Source organism: Triticum aestivum, chromosome 5B (genome assembly GCF_018294505.1).
Source record: "Triticum aestivum cultivar Chinese Spring chromosome 5B, IWGSC CS RefSeq v2.1, whole genome shotgun sequence".
Classification (NCBI taxonomy): domain Eukaryota; kingdom Viridiplantae; phylum Streptophyta; class Magnoliopsida; order Poales; family Poaceae; genus Triticum; species Triticum aestivum.
The window spans coordinates 37,628,998-37,649,306 of record NC_057807.1 but is presented as its reverse complement, the minus strand read 5'-3'; the positions used below and the strand labels follow the sequence as shown (position 1 = coordinate 37,649,306).

At 44.9% G+C, this 20,309-nt stretch overlaps 1 protein-coding gene across 1 annotated transcript; it reads left to right on the top strand.

The window, feature by feature from the left end:
- Positions 1-16,847: 16,847 nt before the first annotated feature.
- LOC123110271 (protein DETOXIFICATION 41-like) lies at positions 16,848-17,769 on the top strand. Its single transcript, XM_044530745.1, has 4 exons — positions 16,848-17,075; positions 17,161-17,279; positions 17,382-17,468; positions 17,577-17,769. Exons 1-4 carry the CDS (start codon positions 16,949-16,951, stop codon positions 17,649-17,651), a joined length of 408 nt encoding a protein of 135 aa, XP_044386680.1. The 5' UTR covers positions 16,848-16,948; the 3' UTR covers positions 17,652-17,769.
- The last annotated feature ends 2,540 nt before the right edge of the window (positions 17,770-20,309 follow it).

The following is a 20,309-nucleotide window of genomic DNA, read 5'->3' as shown; positions in this document are numbered from 1 at the left end:
TCATACTCCATAGCATACATACCATACAGTAGTGGTGCATATCTTGAGATCCACTTGTGTGTCACAAAGTTGTCATATCATACACAATTGTTATCTTGGTTCATGAGATTTTGCATAAGAAAAGAGCTCAAAAGTGAAAGAGCCACCCAAGCTTTTAAGCAAAGAGGAAAGATAAGCAAAGAGATTATAAGCAAGAAGCATAGCATCATACAACATTAAGATTGTCATATCCGATCATCTTGGATCATAGCACCGAAATATCATACATATACCATACTTGGGATAGAGATCGTTGCATTTTTGCCTTCTAGGTTGTGCACAAGTTTGCGTATCCGCCTATTGTGCAATCGTGCTAGCGTCTCTCTAGTATTGTGCAACAAGAGCATTTTCATGGTTTCCACATTTTGGCTCACTTTTGGATTGCACAATCCCATTTATCTATTTGCGTGTGTGTTTCCGTGTACCCATACTTGCTTGGTCTACTTGTTGCATTTGCAAATTTGTGAATCTTTTCCAACATTATTGAAGCTCACTTACTATTGCATCAAATTTTGTGCCACCATCCTAACCAAGCTCCACCATAAGCTTTTACGTGTGTAGGTGTGAGAACCGACAAGAATTGGTACCAACAGTGCTATTTCATTGTCCGCATTTGAGTGAACTTGATTCATCTTCAACTTCGGCCAAGGTACATTTGGTACACGTTCTTTTCCTTCTACCACTTACATTTTACATGGAATGATGGATAGGTCAAGTTCTTCTACCAATCCACCACTCATCGAGAACGACGATGACATGTCATCATTCGTCACCAAGAACCACCTATTTGGAGCTCAAAAAGCATTACACCAAGAGCAACAAGCAATGAGGGACTACTTCGACAACAAATTCGACGCTCAAAAGCAAGAGAATGATGCAAGAATGGATGAGATCCGCGCCTTCATGAGGAACCGGCGTCCTTCCACTTCTTCATCCTTAAGACGGAGCCGCTCGAGTCGACACTCCGACGACACCTTCTCCGACTCAAGTACACTGTCATCGAACACTCTTCGACGAGCAGCGCGTCAAGACCGTCATGCGTATCGCAACCCGCTACATGACAAGCATTCACAATAGCAAGTCGACGAGCATCTACCTCGTCCTCAATCAAACCAAGTCACTTTTGCTCAAGCCCAAGAACGACAACGACTACGGCGCCAAGAAGAAGAACAAGCGCGTCTAAACCAAGAGGAACAAGACGCCGAGGCTCAACGTCTTCAACAACAACAACGTGAAGCGCAAGCTCTTGAGGCACAACGTGCCCTTCAAGAATCAAGTCGAGCCATCGCCAACCGCAACCGCGAGCGGCGAAATCAAGAAGAAGCTCTTCGCGAAGAAATCCAAGAGAGGAACTACCAACCGCGTGTGCAACGCCAAGCTCCACAAGCTCATCCACAAGCTCGTCAAGCTCCACCTTGAAAGTGCAACTATCCCTAGGTGGTTTTGGTAATTCGTAACAACATATAGCTCATTGAGCTAATGCTATTCCAAGACTATTATTTCAGGAAGCTCAATGAATGGCATGGCATGGATGATGAAAGTGGATCCCTCAAAATATCAAGGACAAAGGATTGGCTCAAGCTCAAAAGCTCAAGACTCTACATTTTATATTTCAGTGATCCAAGATCACATTGAGTCTATAGGAAAAGCCAATACTATCAAGGAGAGATAAGGTGTTGCTTAATGACCCTCTTGCTTCATGTGCTTAGTGATATGCTCCAAATACCCTCAACTACTTTCTCACATCCTAATATGACCCAAACCTAAAGTCAAAATCGATACCACCGATTCTTTCTATCCGGCGCCACCGAGTTCAAATGTCATAGCCACTGCCACAAACCCTAGGCAAATCGGTCTCACCGATAGGGATCTCGGTCTCATTGAGATGGGATTGTAATCTCTCTATTTCCCTTCGTAACGTTTCGGTCTAACCGAAGTGAGCGATCGGTCCCACCGAGATTGCAATGTAAACTCTCGGTTTCCCTTTTGTAACATTTCGGTCTCACCGAAAAGAGCAAATCGGTCCCACCGAGTTTACCTGACCAACTCTCTGGTTAGCTAATTACCAAAATCGGTCTCATTGAGTTTGTGTAATCGGTCTCACCGAGATTACGTTATGCCCTAACCCTAACCATATTGGTCCTACCGAGTTGCATGTCGGTCCCACCGAAAATCCTAACCGTCACTAGGTTTACTAAATCGGTCTGACCGAGTTTGTTGATTCGGTCCCACCAAGATTGGTAAGTTGTGTGTAACGGTTAGATTTTGTGTGGAGGCTATATATACCCCTCCACCTCCTCTTCATTCATGGAGAGAGCCATCAGAACAAACCTACACTTCCAACTTACCAGTTATGAGAGAGAACTACCTACTCATGTGTTGAGGCCAAGATATTACATTCCTACCACATGAATCTTGATCTCTAGACTTCCCCAAGTTGCTTTCCACTCAAATCTTCTTTCCACCAGATCCAAATCCTATGAGAGAGAGTTGAGTGTTGGGGAGACTATCATTTGAAGCACAAGAGCAAGGAGTTCATCATCAACGCACCATTTGTTACTTCTTGGAGCGTGGTGTCTCCTAGATTGGCTAGGTGTCACTTGGGAGCCTCCGACAAGTTTGTGGAGTTGAACCAAGGAGTTTGTAAGGGCAAGGAGATCGCCTACTTCGTGAAGATCTACTGCTAGTGAGGCAAGTCCTTCGTGGGCGACGGCCATGGTGGGATAGACAAGGTTGCTTCTTTGTGGACCCTTCTCGGGTGGAGCCCTCCGTGGACTCGCGCAGGCGTTACCCTTCGTGGGTTGAAGTCTCCATCAACGTGGATGTACGATAGCACCACCTATCGGAACCACGCCAAAAACATCCGTGTCTCCAACTGCGTTTGAATCCTCCAAACCCTTCCCTTTACTTTCTTGCAAGTTGCATGCTTTAATTTCCGCTGCCTATATACTCTTTGCATGCTTGCTTGATTTGAGTGATGATTGCTTGACTTGTCCAAAGATTGCTAAAATCTGCCAAACTCTAAAATTGGGAAAAGGTTAAGTTTTTAATTGGTCAAGTAGTCTAATCACCCCCCCCCTCTAGACATACTTCAAGGTGCTACAAGTGGTATCAGAGCTTTGGTCTCCATTTGCTTTGATTTCCATAGCTTTTGGTGGTCATAGCCTTGGTTTCACAGCCTAGGAGAGTATGGCGTCTAGCGAGGAAATTATCACCGTAGAGGTCCTTACTTTTATGGAACTAATTTTGCTAGTTGGAAGCATAAGATGAAAATGCATATTCTTGGACATAACCCCGCCGTTTAGGCTATTGTTTGTATTGGCTTGCAAGGTGAATTCTTTGATGGGAGAGAACCAAACCGTGAAGCGAGTGCGGAAGAATTGAAGATGCTGCAATACAACGCTCAAGCTTGTGATATCCTCTTCAATGGTTTATGCCCCGAAGAATTCAACAAAATCAGCCGTCTTGAGAATGCAAAGGAAATTTGGGACACTTTGATTGATATGCATGAAGGTACCGACTCCGTCAAGGAATCCAAGTTGGATGTGCTCCAAAGTCAGCTTGACAAGTTTAAAATGAAGGATGGTGAAGGTGTCGCTGAAATGTACTCTAGGCTTGCTCTTATCACAAATGAGATTGCCGGCTTAGGGAGTGAAGAGATGACCGACAGATTCATCATCAAGAAGATCCTAAGAGCATTGGATGGAAAATATGATATCGTGTGCACACTGATTCAAATGATTCCCAATTACAAGAATCTCAAGCCAACGGAGGTCATTGGTAGAATTGTTGCTCATGAGATGTCACTCAAGGATAAGGAGGAACTTCACAACAAGTCAAGTGGTGCTTACAAAGCCTCATGTGAAGCCCCCACATCATCAAGTGAGAAACAAACCTTCAATGAAGAATTGAGCTTAATGGTGAAGAATTTCAACAAATTCTACAAGAGTAGAAGCAAAGAAAGGAGCTCTAAGTCAAGGTCCTACAATGACAAAAGATCTTCCAGTCAAGAGCGCAATTGCTACAATTGTGGGAGACCCGGACACTATTCCAATGAGTGTACGGCACCCTACAAAAGAAGAGAAGATTCTCCAAAAAGAAGAAGTAGAAGAGAAGAATCACCGCCAAGAGAGAGAAGGAGTAGAGATGATCATTATGAACGAAGAACCTCCCGGAGAAGCAAAGATTCAGAAAGGAAGGACAAGTCATCAAAGAGCTACACAAAATGAAGACATCAAGCTCATGTTGGTGAATGGGTATCCGGTTCCGACTCTGAACATCACTCCGAGAGAAGCTATCACTCCGACTCTGAACATACTCAAGATGAAGGTGTTGCCGGTCTAGCACTTGTGTCAACCAAATCCTATGACATATTTGACTCACCAAATGAAGGAATTGGAAGGTGCTTCATGGCTAAAGGCCCTAAGGTAACTCATCCCGAGTATGTTGATTTCAATAGTGACGAAGATGACTTGCTAGGTGATGATGATTTACATATTGACAACTCTAGTGATGAATACTATGATGAAACGTCAATTAATCATGCTAAACAAGATAAAATGAATGACAATGATAAGGAGAAGATTGAGCTTCTAACTAAAGAACTAAACACTCTTAAGTTAGCTCATGAAACTATCTTCAAAAATCATCGAGAAATTTTAAGGGCTCATGAGAAGTTACGCTTTGAAAAGCTCAATCTTGAGCAAGAGCATGAGTTCTTAAAGGCAATCAATGATGATCTTTGCAAGAAAATTTCTTCTTATATTGCCAAGTGTTTACTCTTATCTACTTACATGCCTCAAGTCAAGTCTAGTAATAAGAAAGATTCTTCCTCTAGTAGTAACAATAACAATGCTAAATCCAATATTGTTGCTTCTAGTAGTTCTCTTGATTCCACTAATGATTCTCTTAGCCAAGTTACACTTGAGCAAGAAAATAGCTTATTGAAGGGAATTATAGAGAAAGGTGTATACAAGAGCCTTGTCGGGAGTAAGCAATCCGAGGAAATTGTACGCAAGCAAGGAAGGCACCGGAAGAATCAAGGTGTTGGTTTTGAACGAAAGTTCAATGCCAATGGAGTTGAGTGGGAAGAAGATCAATACCCCAAGACGAAGTTTGTTTCTCAACAAGAGAAGTATGATCCTACTTCCTTCAAGGGGACACAAGCACAAGATGATCTTCCACCACAAGACCACAAGAACAAAGGCAAGGACAAGCTTCAAGAGGAGATTGATGCATTTGAAGAAGCACCTAAGGCCTTGGTCAAGTGGGTTACCAAGACTACGTCAAGTTCTACTTCATCAAGCACAACTACTACACCAAGGATTCCCATCAAGATGATGTGGATCCCGAAGAAGAAGAACTAGAGAGTTCTTGAGGGTGACTCCGCCAACATTCTTCACTCATATCATTATGGCAAGGACAAGTGCAATCAACTTCCACATCTTGCACTAGTTCAAGGAGTCACAAACCCTCATGTTGGTAAGGCAAGGGACAAGGTAACCTAATGTTTTCATGGACATCATATTGTGTGTGCATCACTCTATGTCTATGGATATTCTTGTTTGTTCCTTGTGGGACTAACCCGTGTAGGTATTGAAAGTGCAACTCACTCCAAAGGATTGCTCCAAAAGATCTACATCAACATTGAGCATCCACATCTTCAACACCTACATGAAGTCATCATCGACAAAACCCAAGGTTAGTTCATCCCTCTAAGGGTGGATCTCACATCTAGGGGGAGCTTAACTCTAAAGAATTGAGTCAAAGCAACTCTAATGATGTGAACACATCAATGCATTATGTAAAAGTGGTAACCTCACTTGAGCTTAAACGATGAGCATGACCTATGATCAAATGTTCTCATTTGACTCCTAAGTCAATATACTCATATATAGATGACCTAGTCATCGCCAATTGTTTGATACATGCTAGAATTGGTTGTGCATGCTTTACCACATATTTCATTTGTCATTTTATTGTGTGAGCATGTTGGTTGCATATTTTACTCATTCAAGGACATCCACTTGTTGTTTTAATTGATTGGCTTCTTTTTCTTTGGCCAAGTGGATGGACAAGAATGCCTAAGAACCTTCTCTAGCTATCTATGCGTTTCTCGTCTCAAACTCTATTCATGCTACATCACAAAATTTGATCAAGTCAGATTCGAACCACTCTGTGTGAGGAGCACTTGGAGTCCCCGATTCTTCATAGACTTAAACTTCCAAAACTTCTTTTTGATTCTCGGTCTGACCGATTCCTCCATTTCGGTCCTACCGAGATCACTAAGTCGATCTAGGTTTTCAATCTCGGTGCAACCGATTTGAACTTTTCGGTCACACCGAGTTGCTGTAACTGTTAACAGTTATGCATCTCGGTGCCACCGAGTTGTTCCACTCGGTCACACCGACAGTGTCGGGCTATATATACTCATGGGCAAATTTTGGAAAACTTTCTCCGGAACTCCTCGCCCGCGCATAGCTCGCTCTGCCTACTAGGTCTACGGATCGTCGACTTCGTTGCCAGCCGCCTCCTGTCGCTGGTCTCCGCCGCCGTCAACAGATTTCTTCTCCGCTGTTGCCGCCGTAGCGAGTTCACCGCCGAACTAGGGTATGAACTCGATCACAGTGCTATCCTCATCTAATTCTCAGCACATTGTGTTCGTAATGCATCTTGCCATGATTGAAACACTCCTATCCAGTCAATGCGATCCTTAGAATAGATGTGATTCGAAAATTTAGGGTTAGGTTTCCGCCGAAACCATCTCGGACCCACCGAGTTGAAAAACTCGGTCCCACCGATTTGGCTAACGCCATTGCACTAGTAAGTCTCGGTCTGACCGAGAATTAGAAATCGGTGTGACCGATTTTAGAACTTTGTGAAACCCTAGCAGTCTCGGTGCCACCGAACTGTGACTTGGTCTGACCGAGTTCACTAGTTTAGGTTCCAAAACTGCTTCGGTATCACCGAGTTTGAAAATCGGTAGATCCGAAATGCTTTCTGTGGAAACTAAAACTAAGTTTTTTTGAATCATTCTTTTGCAAAAATCTCTGCATTTTGTGATGCTTATCCACTCTATCTCATCTACAACTATTGTTTTCTACAGGGTCAGCAGTCAGTGATTTGCAGCATGTCAGACCAAAGTGATAGTCAGAACAAGTCAACAGAGCAGATTCACATGAGTGACGGCACTAGTCCCTCTAGCAGCTCAGATGAGGGGAGCAGAAGCACTCCCAGCAATTTGCCCAAAGCAGCCACAAGAGCTAGAAGGAAGATAACCTCAGACTTTGAGGATGAGGATTATGTTGTTGTTGAAGATGAGGCTACTTCCAAGAAGGTAGTGCTCAAGAAGGTGCTCAGTTCAACTGTAGTAAAGCCAGGCATGAAGATCAAAAGGCCAGCAGGAAGACAGCCAATGTCCAAAGCCAGAGGATCAACTCAAGTACCTGAAAAGCCTGATCCCAAAGAGCCAGCTGCAGAAGGAAAGAAAAGGAAGGAAAGGGTCAAGAAGACCATGGCCAGAGTTGTTGGTCAACCTTCCATGATGGAAGAGGGAGAAGAGGTTGCTGAACCAGCACCCAAGGCACAAAAGCTGATGGGTGATGCTACAAAGTCAGGGGCTGCAACATCAAAGCCCAAACAAGCACCCAAAGCTGCCTCCAAGCCCAAGATTGCACCAAAGAGAAATACCAGGAGTATTCCAGCAGCTGAGAAGAACAAGGCCCCAATGCTTGAGGTTGCTGCTGAGGAAGATGAAGAAGGGCAGATCTTAAGGAAGCTCAAACCCAAGATCCCAGACCACAGTGATGCTCATCCTGTGGCTGAGAACATGAAGATCAGGAGAGATCTAGGGTTGAGGCTATGGAGAGAGTCAGGACCATATGCCACCAGGATAAGGACTGATGTAGATTACAGGTTCCACACCAAGGAGCAGCAGGACTTCTATGAGACAATCTTGTTGGACAAGAAGCCCATAGTGTGTGATATGAGGTGGGTCGACTGGACCTACATGAAGGGAAATGAGGAACACTATCCTGGAGTGCAAGACAGTTTCATTGCTTGTGGAGTTGCAGATTTTGTTGGGCAGAAGCTCACCAACTGGAATGATGAACTCATTATGCAATTCTACTCCACATCACACTTCTATCCAGATGGCAGGATAGTTTGGATGTCTGAAGGAACGAGATACCAGTCAACCATTGAGGAATTGGCAAGTCTGATCAATGCCCCAGAGGAGAATGAAGATGACTTGGATATTTATGCCAAGAAGAAAATGGATCATAACTCAATGTCACATATGTACAAGGAGATCCCTGATGAAGCACTTGAGATTTTCAAGTTTGGATCAGTCCATTTTCTTCTGTCAGGGCTGCCTACGATCAGCCAGATCTTAAGGCACACTCTTTTGCCCAAATCAGGTGATCACAACATGATTAGAGGGCATGCAATAAACTTGCTACATGTATTTGATGTGCCCCAGAAATTCAAGGTCATGAGCCTTATGGTTGAAACTATCAAGAGGACTGCAGCAGACCAGAAGAGAAGTGGTGGATATGCCCCACAAATTCAGGAGTTGATTAACTCAAAGATGGGCACAGGAAAATATCAGATGGATAAAGAACATTTTGCTCTCTATCCAGACTTTGAGGACAATCAAGTTGTCATGAATGAGGATGAACCATCATCAGTGCAAGCTCAAGCGAAGAAGGAGAAAGCAAGGAAAGAGAAGGCTGCCAAGATGCCAACTCAAGAGGAGGCATCTGAGTATTTCTTGAAGAACAAGCAGGATCAGCTTGGTTACTTGATAGCATCAACACTGAGAATTGAGAAGGGGTTGGCCACCCTAACTCAAAACCAGGAGAGCCTGGAAAGGATCATGGAACAAAAAATTTATGATCTTGATGTCAAAGTAACTGGGATTCAGTCAGTTGTGGAACAGTTTCAGGATGACATGCAGGAGAGGAAGGGCAAGACAACCACTAATGCATTTGCCAGAGTGCCTAGAGCTCAGAGGTCAGCTGCAGTGCCTGTGACAGACACAAGAGCCACATCATCTGCACCAGCTACAGCTCCTACAGCTCCAGTGCAACCAGCTCCAGCACCAACTCCTCCAGCTCCATCTACATCGACTGAAGCCTTCATTCTTGGAGTTATCCGGACACCACCACCATCTAAAGACTAAGCCTGAGAGACGATCTAGCACTATGCATTTTCTATGAACTTTTTGGTAACTTGTTGCCAAAGGGGGAGAAAAATGTATAGATCATAGGCTTCGAGAGAGAGATTTGCTGTTTTTTGTTCTCTCTTGTCTTCTTGGTTAAACTTGTTTGCTTTTGATTGCTTGAGATACTATGCAATTACCTGTGAGACATTGATGATCATGTGTTTGATCATAAGCTACACTTATGCATGTTTGATGATATTATCTTACCTATCCTTATATGATCATTCACTTTGCTTGATGATGAGTGCATGTATTCAATCTTTATTATTTTGAGCGCTCCACCAAGATGTATGTGACATGGAAGAGTAACCCATGAGCCTATTTCCTTGTGCATTTGCAGTCCAAAGCAAATCTTAAAAAATGCACAAATTTAGGGGGAGCTCTTGCTTATCACATACTTCTCAAAGCGACGATGTTTTTCAATCTTATTATGATTTGTCGAAGCTTTGATCTATATGTTGTCATCAATTACCAAAAAGGGGGAGATTGAAAGTGCAACTATCCCTAGGTGGTTTTGGTAATTCATAACAACATATAGCTCATTGAGCTAATACTATTCCAAGACTATTATTTCAGGAAGCTCAATGAATGGCATGGCATGGATGATGAAAGTGGATCCCTCAAAATATCAAGGACAAAGGATTGGCTCAAGATCAAAAGCTCAAGACTCTACATTTTATATTTCAGTGATCCAAGATCACATTGAGTCTATAGGAAAAGCCAATACTATCAAGGAGGGATGAGGTGTTGCTTAATGACCCTCTTGCTTCATGTGCTTAGTGATATGCTCCAAATACCCTCAACTACTTTCTCACATCCTCATATGACCCAAACCTAAAGTCAAAATCGGTACCACGATTCTTTCTATCTAGCGCCACCGAGTTCAAATGTCATAGCCACTGCCACAAACCCTAGGCAAATCGGTCTCACCGATAGGGATCTCGGTCTCGTCGAGATGGGATTGTAATCTCTCTATTTCCCTTCGTAACGTTTCGGTCTAACCAAAGTGAGCGATCGGTCCCACCGAGATTGCAATGTAAACTCTCTATTTCCCTTTTGTAACATTTTGGTCTCACCGAAAAGAGCAAATCGGTCCCACCGAATTTACCTGACCAACTCTCTGGTTAGCTAATTACCAAAATTGGTCTCACCGAGTTTGTGTAATCGGTCTCACCGAGATTACGTTATGCCCTAACCCTAACAATATCGGTCCTTCCGAGTTGCATGTCGGTCCCACCGAAAATCCTAACGGTCACTAGGTTTACTAAATCGGTCTGACCGAGTTTGTTGATTCGGTCCCACCAAGATTGGTAAGTTGTGTGTAACGGTTAGATTTTGTGTGGAGGCTATATATACCCCTCCAGCTCCTCTTCATTCGTGGAGAGAGCCATCAGAACAAACCTACACTTCCAACTTACCAGTTATGAGAGAGAACTACCTACTCATGTGTTGAGGCCAAGATATTACATTCCTACCACATGAATCTTGATCTCTAGACTTCCCCAAGTTGCTTTCCACTCAAATCTTCTTTCCACCAGATCCAAATCCTATGAGAGAGAGTTGAGTGTTGGGGAGACTATCATTTGAAGCACAAGAGCAAGGAGTTCATCATCAACGCACCATTTGTTACTTCTTGGAGCGTGGTGTCTCCTAGATTGGCTAGGTGTCACTTGGGAGCCTCCGACAAGTTTGTGGAGTTGAACCAAGGAGTTTGTAAGGGCAAGGAGATCGCCTACTTCGTGAAGATCTACTGCTAGTGAGGCAAGTCCTTCGTGGGCGACGGCCATGGTGGGATAGACAAGGTTGCTTCTTTGTGGACCCTTCTCGGGTGGAGCCCTCCGTGGACTCGCGCAGGCGTTACCCTTCGTGGGTTGAAGTCTCCATCAACGTGGATGTACGATAGCACCACCTATCGGAACCACGCCAAAAACATCCGTGTCTCCAACTGCGTTTGAATCCTCCAAACCCTTTCCTTTACTTTCTTGCAAGTTGCATGCTTTAATTTCCGCTGCCTATATACTCTTTGCATGCTTGCTTGATTTGAGTGATGATTGCTTGACTTGTCCAAATATTGCTAAAATCTGCCAAACTCTAAAATTGGGAAAAGGTTAAGTTTTTAATTGGTCAAGTAGTCTAATCACCCCCCCCCTCTAGACATACTTCAAGGTCCTACACACCTCAACCTCAAGTTCAACAAGAGCAAGTTGATAATGGACTTCCTCCGCCCCAAGAGCAACATGAGGATGATTACCCTCCACGTCAAGGGCGTCATCATCACCATCGCCAACAACACAATGAAGAGTAACGCTATGGCAAGCTCAAGTTCACAATGCCCAAGTTCAATGGAAACAATGATCCCGAAGAGTACCTCTCATGGGCATTGAAGGTCGACAAAATCTTTCGTTTGCACAAGTATGAGGAAGAGAAGAAGATCGCTATGGCATCACTTGAGTTCCAAGACTATGTGCTCATATGGTGGGAACAAGTCCTTGAACGCCGTCAAGCAAGAGGTGATCCACCTATCACCACTTGGACTCAAATGAAGGAAGTCATGCGAGCACGTTTTGTGCCAACCTACTACGACCACGATCTCTTCAAGAAGCTACAACTCCTCAAGCAAGGAACAAAGAGTGTTGAAGAATACTACAAGGAAATGGAGATAGCCATGATTCGAGCCAATGTGAAGGAAGATGATGAGCAAACAATGGCACGTTTCTTGAATGGACTCAACCATCCCATCAAGAAGATTGCCGACTTCCAACCATACTCCAACCTCATTGAGCTCGTACATCAAGCTACCAAGGCCGAATGTCAAGTGCAAGATGACTTCAAGTACGCCAAGTACTCATCCAAGACCTATGGTTTATCCAACAACCAAGCTTCAATGACTCCTCCAACATCTACATCAACCAAGCCTTCTCCAAGCAATGACGACAAGTCAAGTTACAAGAAAACTTCGGCAAGTTCAAGTCGTCCTCCTCCTACTACAAGCAACTTCAAGCCGCGTGCTTCATCATCTACTCTGACCGATGAGACCGTCAAAACAAGCTCCTACAAGTGTTTCACTTGCGGCGGCCGAGGCCACAAGTCCTTCCAATGCATGAACAAGTGCACCATGATCCTCAACGACGATGGTACATATGACTCCATGAGTGAAGAGGAGATGGAAGCCCTTGAGCAAGTGGCCATGCACCGGCGCGTGAACGAGGATGAAGATGATCAAGTCTTTTGTGATGAGGATTCGAGCCCCGCTCTCGTTATCTTCAAAGTCTTGACTCTTCAACATCAACAAGAAGAAGACCAACGATGCCACATCTTCCACACAAAGGCCGGCATCAATGGAAGGTCCGTCAAGGTCATCATCGATGGAGGCAGTTGCCAGAACTTGGCAAGTGAAGAACTATGCTCCAAGCTTCAATTAGTCAAGAGGAAGCACTCGCAACCATACAAAGTCCAATGGCTAAGTGACTCCGGCACTATACGAGTTGAGCATACGGTCCAAGTCTCCTTCAAAATTGGTGCTTATGAGGACACTTTGGAGTGTGATGTGGTCCCAATGACCGTTTGCCACCTCCTTCTTGGTCGACCATGGCAATTCGACCGTGGTGTAATCCACAATGGGCGTACCAATCACTATAGCTTCAAGATGAAAGGGAAGGAATATGTGCTACGACCTATGTCTCCTAGTCAAGTGATAGCCGACAAGCAAGCCACCAATCATGGAGAGAAGAGTGCGAAAGTGATCCACCCAAAAGTGAGTGAGAGCCAAAATCCAAATTTGAGCGCCTTTTCGCCTAGAGAAAAAAACCTCATCCTATTTACCATCAAAAGTGAGATGAGAGAAGTGTGTGAGAACCCATCGAGTGTGATGCACTTTGTCCTTGTGTGCAAGGATGGAGAACCAAAAACTAACACCTCTCATGAGCTACCTTTAGTGTTTCAATCTCTTTTGCAGGAATTCCAAGATGTTTTTCCTGATGAGCTACCTTCGGGTCTACCTCCACTACGAGGCATTGAGCATCGAATCGACCTCATCCCCGGAGCGCCACTTCCAAACAAAGCTCCATACCGTGTCAACCCCGAAGAAACCAAGGAGATTCAACGGTAAGTACAACAACTCATCGACAACGGTCATGTACATGAAAGCTTAAGCCCTTGTGCTGTTCCCGTTATACTTGTGCCTAAGCCCGATGGAAGTTTCCGCTTGTGTTCCGATTGTAGACCTATAAATGCTATTACCGTTCGCTATAGGCATCCCATTCCTCGCTTAGATGATATGCTTGATGAGCTTAGCGGAGCCAACTTTTTCTTAAAAAATGATCTTAAAAGTGGCTATTATCAAATCCGCATACAAGAGGGTGATGAATGGAAAACTGCTTTCAAAACAAAATTTGGCTTATATGAGTGGTTAGTTATGCCTATGGGTCTATCGGAAGCTCCCGGTACTTTCGTGCGTCTTATGCATCATGTGCTTCGACCTTACATTGGAGTCTTTGTTGTGGTTTACTTTGGTGATATTCTTGTGTTTAGCAAAACCATGAAAGAGAATATTAATCATGTTAAATCTGTTTTGCAAACCCTTCGCAAGGAAAGCCTTTATGCAAACTTGAAAAAATGCACGTTTGGCGTTGACAAAGTGGTTTTCTTGGGTTTTGTTGTCTCTTCCAAGGGTGTCCATGTTGATGAAACTAAGATTGAGGCAATTAAAACTTGGCCCCAACCCACCAATTTGCAACAAGTGCGTAGTTTTCTTGGTCTTGCAGGATTTTATCGCCGCTTTATGAAAAACTTTAGCACAATTGCCGCTCCTTTGCATGCCTTGAGTAAGAAGAATGCTCCTTTTGTTTGGGGATCTTTGCAATCCACCGCTTTTGATGAGCTCAAGTCTTTGCTTACTCATGCTCCAATTCTTTCTTTGCCCAACTTTGAGAAAACTTTTGAGGTTCATTGTGATGCTAGTGGTACCGGAATTGGCGGAGTTTTGATGCAAGAAAAACGAGCCATTGCTTATTTTAGTGAAAAACTCTCCGGTGCTCAACTTAACTATGCCATCTATGACAAAGAATTATATGCTTTAGTGCGTGTGCTACATGTTTGGGAACATTATCTTAGACCTCATGAGTTTGTCATACACACCGATCATGAAACGCTTAAGTACTTAAAAGGTCAAACTAAATTGAACAAGCGTCATGCCAAATGGAGTGAATTTATTGAATCTTTTCCTTATGTGATCAAGTACATTAAGGGTAAGGAAAATGTAGTTGCGGATGCACTTTCACGCATATGCACACTTTTCACTCAACTTGAGTTGAATGTTATTGGTTTTGAGCATATAAAAGACTTGTATGAGCATGATCCTTCTTTTGCTACTCCTTATGCTAAGTGTTTGACACACACGTCTTGGGAACGATACTACATAAAGAATGATTATCTTATGAGAGCTAACAAACTTTGCATTCCCGAGTCTTCTCTTTGTTTGATCCTTTTGCAAGAGGCTCATGGAGACGGACTCATGGGACATTTTGGACGCGACAAGATATTCGCCATGCTCTCCAAGAACTACTTTTGGCCCAAGATGTTTCGCGATGTCTCACGCTTCACCAACCGTTGCTCGACGTGTCGCAAAGCTAAGTCTAAAGCTCAATCCCATGGTCTTTACATGCCCTTTCCTATTCCTTATCAACCTTGGGAAGACATTAGCATGGATTTTGTACTTGGTTTACCTAGAACTCAAAATGGCAAGGATTCCGTCTTTGTTGTTGTGGACCGATTTTCTAAAATGGCACATTTCATTCCTTGCAACAAGATAGACGATGCTTCACATATTGCCAATCTCTTTTGTAGGGAAATCTTGCGACTTCATGGAGTGCCAAAGACGATTGTCTCGGACCGCGACGTCAAGTTCTTGAGTTACTTTTGGAAGACCCTATGCGCCAAGCTAGGAATCAAGCTATTGTTCTCTTCGGCATGCCACCCTCAAACCGACGGCCAAATGGAGGTGACAAACCGCACACTCTCCACTCTACTTTGCGTGTTGATCAAGAAGAACATCAAGGAGTGGGAGGAATGTCTACCTATCGCCGAGTACGCCTACAACCGTGCAAGACATTCGACGACTGGCAAGTCCCCCTTCGAGGTCGTCTACGGCTTCAACCCGTTGTCCCCATTGGACATTCTACCTCTTCCTCTACAAGAGTGCAGCAACCTCGACGCAAGTGCCCGTGCAAGCTACATCAAGAAGATGCATGAAGATACAAGGCACACCATCGAGCGCCAAGTACAACGCCTCGCGACCAAGCTCAATGTCAACAAGCATCCCATGATATTCAACATTGGAGACCTCGTGTGGCTACACCTTCGCAAGGACCGCTTCCCCAACGAACGCAAGTCCAAGCTTCTCCCTCGAGCCGACGGACCCTTCAAGGTGCTAGCACGCTACAACAACAATACTTACAAGATCGATCTCCCACGCGACAAGTACAACGTGAGCGACATCTTCAACGTCTCCGATCTCTCCCCGTACCATGGTGATGAGGATTTCGATCCGAGGTCGGATCTTTCACAAGGGAGGGGGGAGATGATGTGGAGCATCCTTCGGTCATCCCCATGGACCTTCTGTCGCCTCACCAAGCACCAAGAGGACCCATCACAAGAGCACGAGCTCGAGCTCTCGAGACCGAGGTGACTTCTCTCCTTAGTAAAATATCATATGACCCTCTCGAGACATGGCTACTACCTCAATCCGGAATGTTGTGCATGATTAGGTACCAGGAGGACCCTCCCGAGGATGCACATGAAGATGGACAAGACCCCAAGTCCAAGGAAGAAGTGAACCAATGGAAGAAGGCAAAAGAAGCTTCTAGGCACCGGACATCCGGCCAAGGTCCCGGACATCCGGTCCCTGGAGATCCACACAGCCAGCCCCTGCAGAAGAAGGCTACAACGACCGGACATCCGACCTCCAGCCCGGACATCCGGCCACCCACCGGAAATCCGGCCTCCCGCCCGGATATCCGGCCCTGGCTTCCCGAATGCATCGAAGATGGCCCGAATAACCCGGACATTCGGCCTACGCACCGGACATCCGGTCCCTCCGAAAGCACCGGACATCCGGCACCACCAGCCCGGACATCCGGTCCCTCGTGAACCACCGGACATCTGGCCTGACGCCCGGACATCCGGCGCCCCTGCCTGCGCGCAGCCTCTTTGGGCAGAGACCCATGTATCCCTTCGCCCCTTGACTATATATACTCCCTCCTCCCGTATGTTTTAGGGTTAGCATTGATTTAGCTCAGATTAGAGATAGAGCTTCGCTCATCCATCGGATCTCCTCTTCGTGAGAGACCGCGGCCTCCTCGGAGAAGATCCAATCGGATTCAAGACCCCCTCGTGGGAAGATCCCCTCGCGGATTCAAGACCTCCTCACGGAGAAGATCGGTTACCTTTGTATCCTTACCTTTGTTGACTTTGGATCTCGTGTATCTCTTTGTGTTCGGTGATCTAGCACTCGTGTGATTGATTCTATGTCGGTTTAGTGATTCTCTCTCGCTTTCCCCGTGTTTCCCCTTCGTGCTTCCGTGTGTTCTTCGTGAATCCCCGTAGGATCCCCTCCAAACGTGAAAGATCGTCCACATAGGGTTCCGCCCTACATCAATCGCCTTCAGCATTCTTGCCACGATTGTCGTCATGGCGCTCAGGTACCCACTGAGCACCCTCTACACAAGTAGCACGACGGTGATTGAGGCCGTCATCGCACTGATGCTGTTGCTGGCCATCAGCATCTTCTTGAATGGGATCCAACCAATCCTCTCAGGTACATGCAACACTTGGGAGTAACACAACGTGCCTAGTTTGCACTGAACCAAATGACCTGAAAATTCGTTCTGAAATTTCTGCAGGAGTCGCCGTCGGGACCGGGTGGCAAGTCATAGTTGCCTATGTCAACGTTGGGGCTTACTACATCATCGGGCTTCCAATCGGATGCGTTCTGGGGTTCAAAACAAGCCTGGGAGCAGTTGTAAGTCAATTAGCTTCCCACGCTAATTTCATCTTCAGTCAACCTCTATCTTGCAACATTTTGCCGGAGGTCTGATGATCATCTGTTTGTGGCAATTCTCAGGGGATCAGGTGGGGCTTGATCATAGGGGTCGCGGTGCAGACGGTGGCTCTGATCGTCATCACGGCCAGGACCAACTGGGACAGCGAGGTGAGCTCGCCCTTCTCCCATTCACGCATGATCTCGTCTGAATCTTCTGCGCAGTTTCTGTTTGTCGCGGTGATCATGGCGACACGGCTATGTCATGTATGTGTGCAGGTGGAGAAGGCGATCCAGCGGCTGCGGCACACCGCCGCAGACGAGGGTGGCATGGTGGTCGACGACGACGTCTAATGACCGGGCCCATGGATGTGTCTGGGGCTCTGTTTGGTGGCCATTGTTTGCTAGGAGCTGGTGCCGAACTTTTATTATCAAGAGGCTATGGTGCCTTTGGGTTTGTGCAATAAGTTGAAGTGAGATGATGGAAAGTTGAAATGCCTTTCGTTTTTTTCGAGGATGAACTTGTAGTAGTTAAATGGTTAATTAACTGAACAAAAAATAGCGCATCAGACTAGCATGAGCTCTTACGCTTTGAATTCTTTTTAGAGAAATGGTTTGATTTCTTGAGCTCTTACGCTTTGAATTCTTTTTAGAGAAGCTCTTACTCTTTGATGATGCCCCCAAATTATTGTGGCCAAGGTGGACCATGCTGGTCAGCGTGAGGTTGCGCGCCATGGGCCCGTTTGTCAGCCCCAGCAAACTATTATGGATACATACATGATGCCTATTGCTTCTTTGGCCGACTTCAACGGCCTCCCGAGTTCAAAGCTAGGAAGCAACATGGATCGAAGTCTTCAAGCTTCTATTTTCACTACCATCTCCATGGTGCTACTCGTGGTGAAGGGGCATGAGCTCGCCATCTCCATGGTCATACGACATCTGCAACATCTATTTTCACTACCTCCATTGGTGCTGATGTTGGAGTGAGGCGGAGAATGGTGCTGATGCTGGTCCTGGATCCATCCACGTGGCACGCCTCCTCTGCTGCTCGCAATAAAAGAAGTTATCAACTATATCAAACAACCATTTTTTACAAAATGTAGATAAACCAAGCTTCAGTTGAAACATAGCCAATTTGTTTTGAAGTAAGTATGAGCTGTAAACCAGTACTAGATTGGAAGGAAAATCAACTTTGCTATACCCATTAGAAGATTATATGTTAGAGCCAAGCCCACGGTTTCATTCACTCATCCCTTGAGACAACTAAATCCTCTGTATTCTTCTCTACAAATATAACAACCAGCGCATATTTTTCATTTTCTGAAGCATATATAAAATACACTAGAGACAATAGGGGTGGGCATCTCATATTTTAAATGACTGTAGTAATGACTTTGCTTTTCTGGATGGAAAAGGTTGTCCATTTTAGATTGGCGATACAAACCTAAGAATCTTAGATATGGATGCAAACAACAATTCCGTTTTTTTTCGTTGAACATCCTGACTGGTGATGTAAATATATTTTTATATCAATTGGGTCACCCTGACCGAAAATTCTGACTACGCCACTGTCTCTAGCATATCTTCACTCAACGGCTTTAATACCTATAATCCACAAGGATATCAAGTCGGTTAATATACTTTTGGATGATACTCTAATAGCTAAGGCAGCAGACTTTGGATCATCAAGGTACATTCCATTAGACAAATCAGGTTTAACAACAATGGCGCAAGGTACATTAGAATAATTGGATCCTATGTACTTCTACACCGGGCAACTCACAAAGAAAAGTGATATTTACAGCTTTGACGTTATGCTCATAGAACTGATGACTAAAAAGAAGTCGTTTTTCTATATGGATTCTGAAGGTGATGGCCTTGTGGCACATTTTGCTACCATGTTTGCTGAAGGCAATTTGTTACAGATATTAGATCCACGAGTTATTAACGAGGGTGGGGACAAAATTGAAGAAATTGCTGCAAGTAGCATGTATGTAATTAAAGAGGGGAGGAACGCCAAACCATGAGACGAGTGGAATTGAGGCCGGAAGGAGCTCAATTACATGTGGACCATGTTGCAGCAGTAGTGGAAGAATTTGATGGGAATGGTATTGTGATAAATTCTCAAATAACTAGAGATGGAATAAGCCACCAAGAAGGCCTTACTAGGCATTATAGCATGGAAGAAGATTACACATTATCAAAAGTTATCCACGGTGGTTGTGCTTACTTGTGAGCTGGCCACCATTGGTTTCCAACAATTTATGTGCATTCAGTTACATCAGAGAAGCTAAGTGGACAATGGCTAAGTTGTAAGGACTTTGGTTGTGTACTATGCCCCGGGGGGCTGGGGGGGAGGGGGGGGGCAACATGGGCCAAGCTGAAGGAAACCCATTCTTTTATCTCAAAAGGCCCAATTTATTGTCTACTCTTCACAGTTTCTGCCATGAGTTGGGCGGGCCACGGCCCATTTGGCCTGGTTGTAGCTCTGCAGTGCTCCAGCGTTCTTTGCACTGCCATAATTGTTGAATAGATTGAAAATTTTCCTCGCAAAGAACAAGGTCCTTTTCACGCAATTTTTTCGTATATTTCTATACAAGAGGTTGTTTCCAAGACTCGAATCTGTGACCTCGTGCTCACAAGGAAACAACTTTACTGCTGCCCCGAAGATCCCCTTCCTTTTAAGGATTGTATGTATACCTGCAAAAAAAAAACTCCTGGCCATTAAAAAGCAGTTTTTAAATAAAAAATATTTGAATTATTTTTTTGAAACAAATATTTGAATTATTTTTGAAAGTTGAAAGCATAGAAAGTTAGTAGAAACATTCAAGAGCTGGGAGGCCCTGCCTGATATTTTGCCCGTCCGGACCGGACGCCGGCGCCACGCTCCAATACCGCATCCTCTGCTTCTCCTCCCACGGCCTACCTCAAAGATGCCGCCACGGCTCTAACCTCCCCCCCTCCCGCGCCCCACCGGCACCACCGCGCCACCGCCCCATTCCACTCCCCACC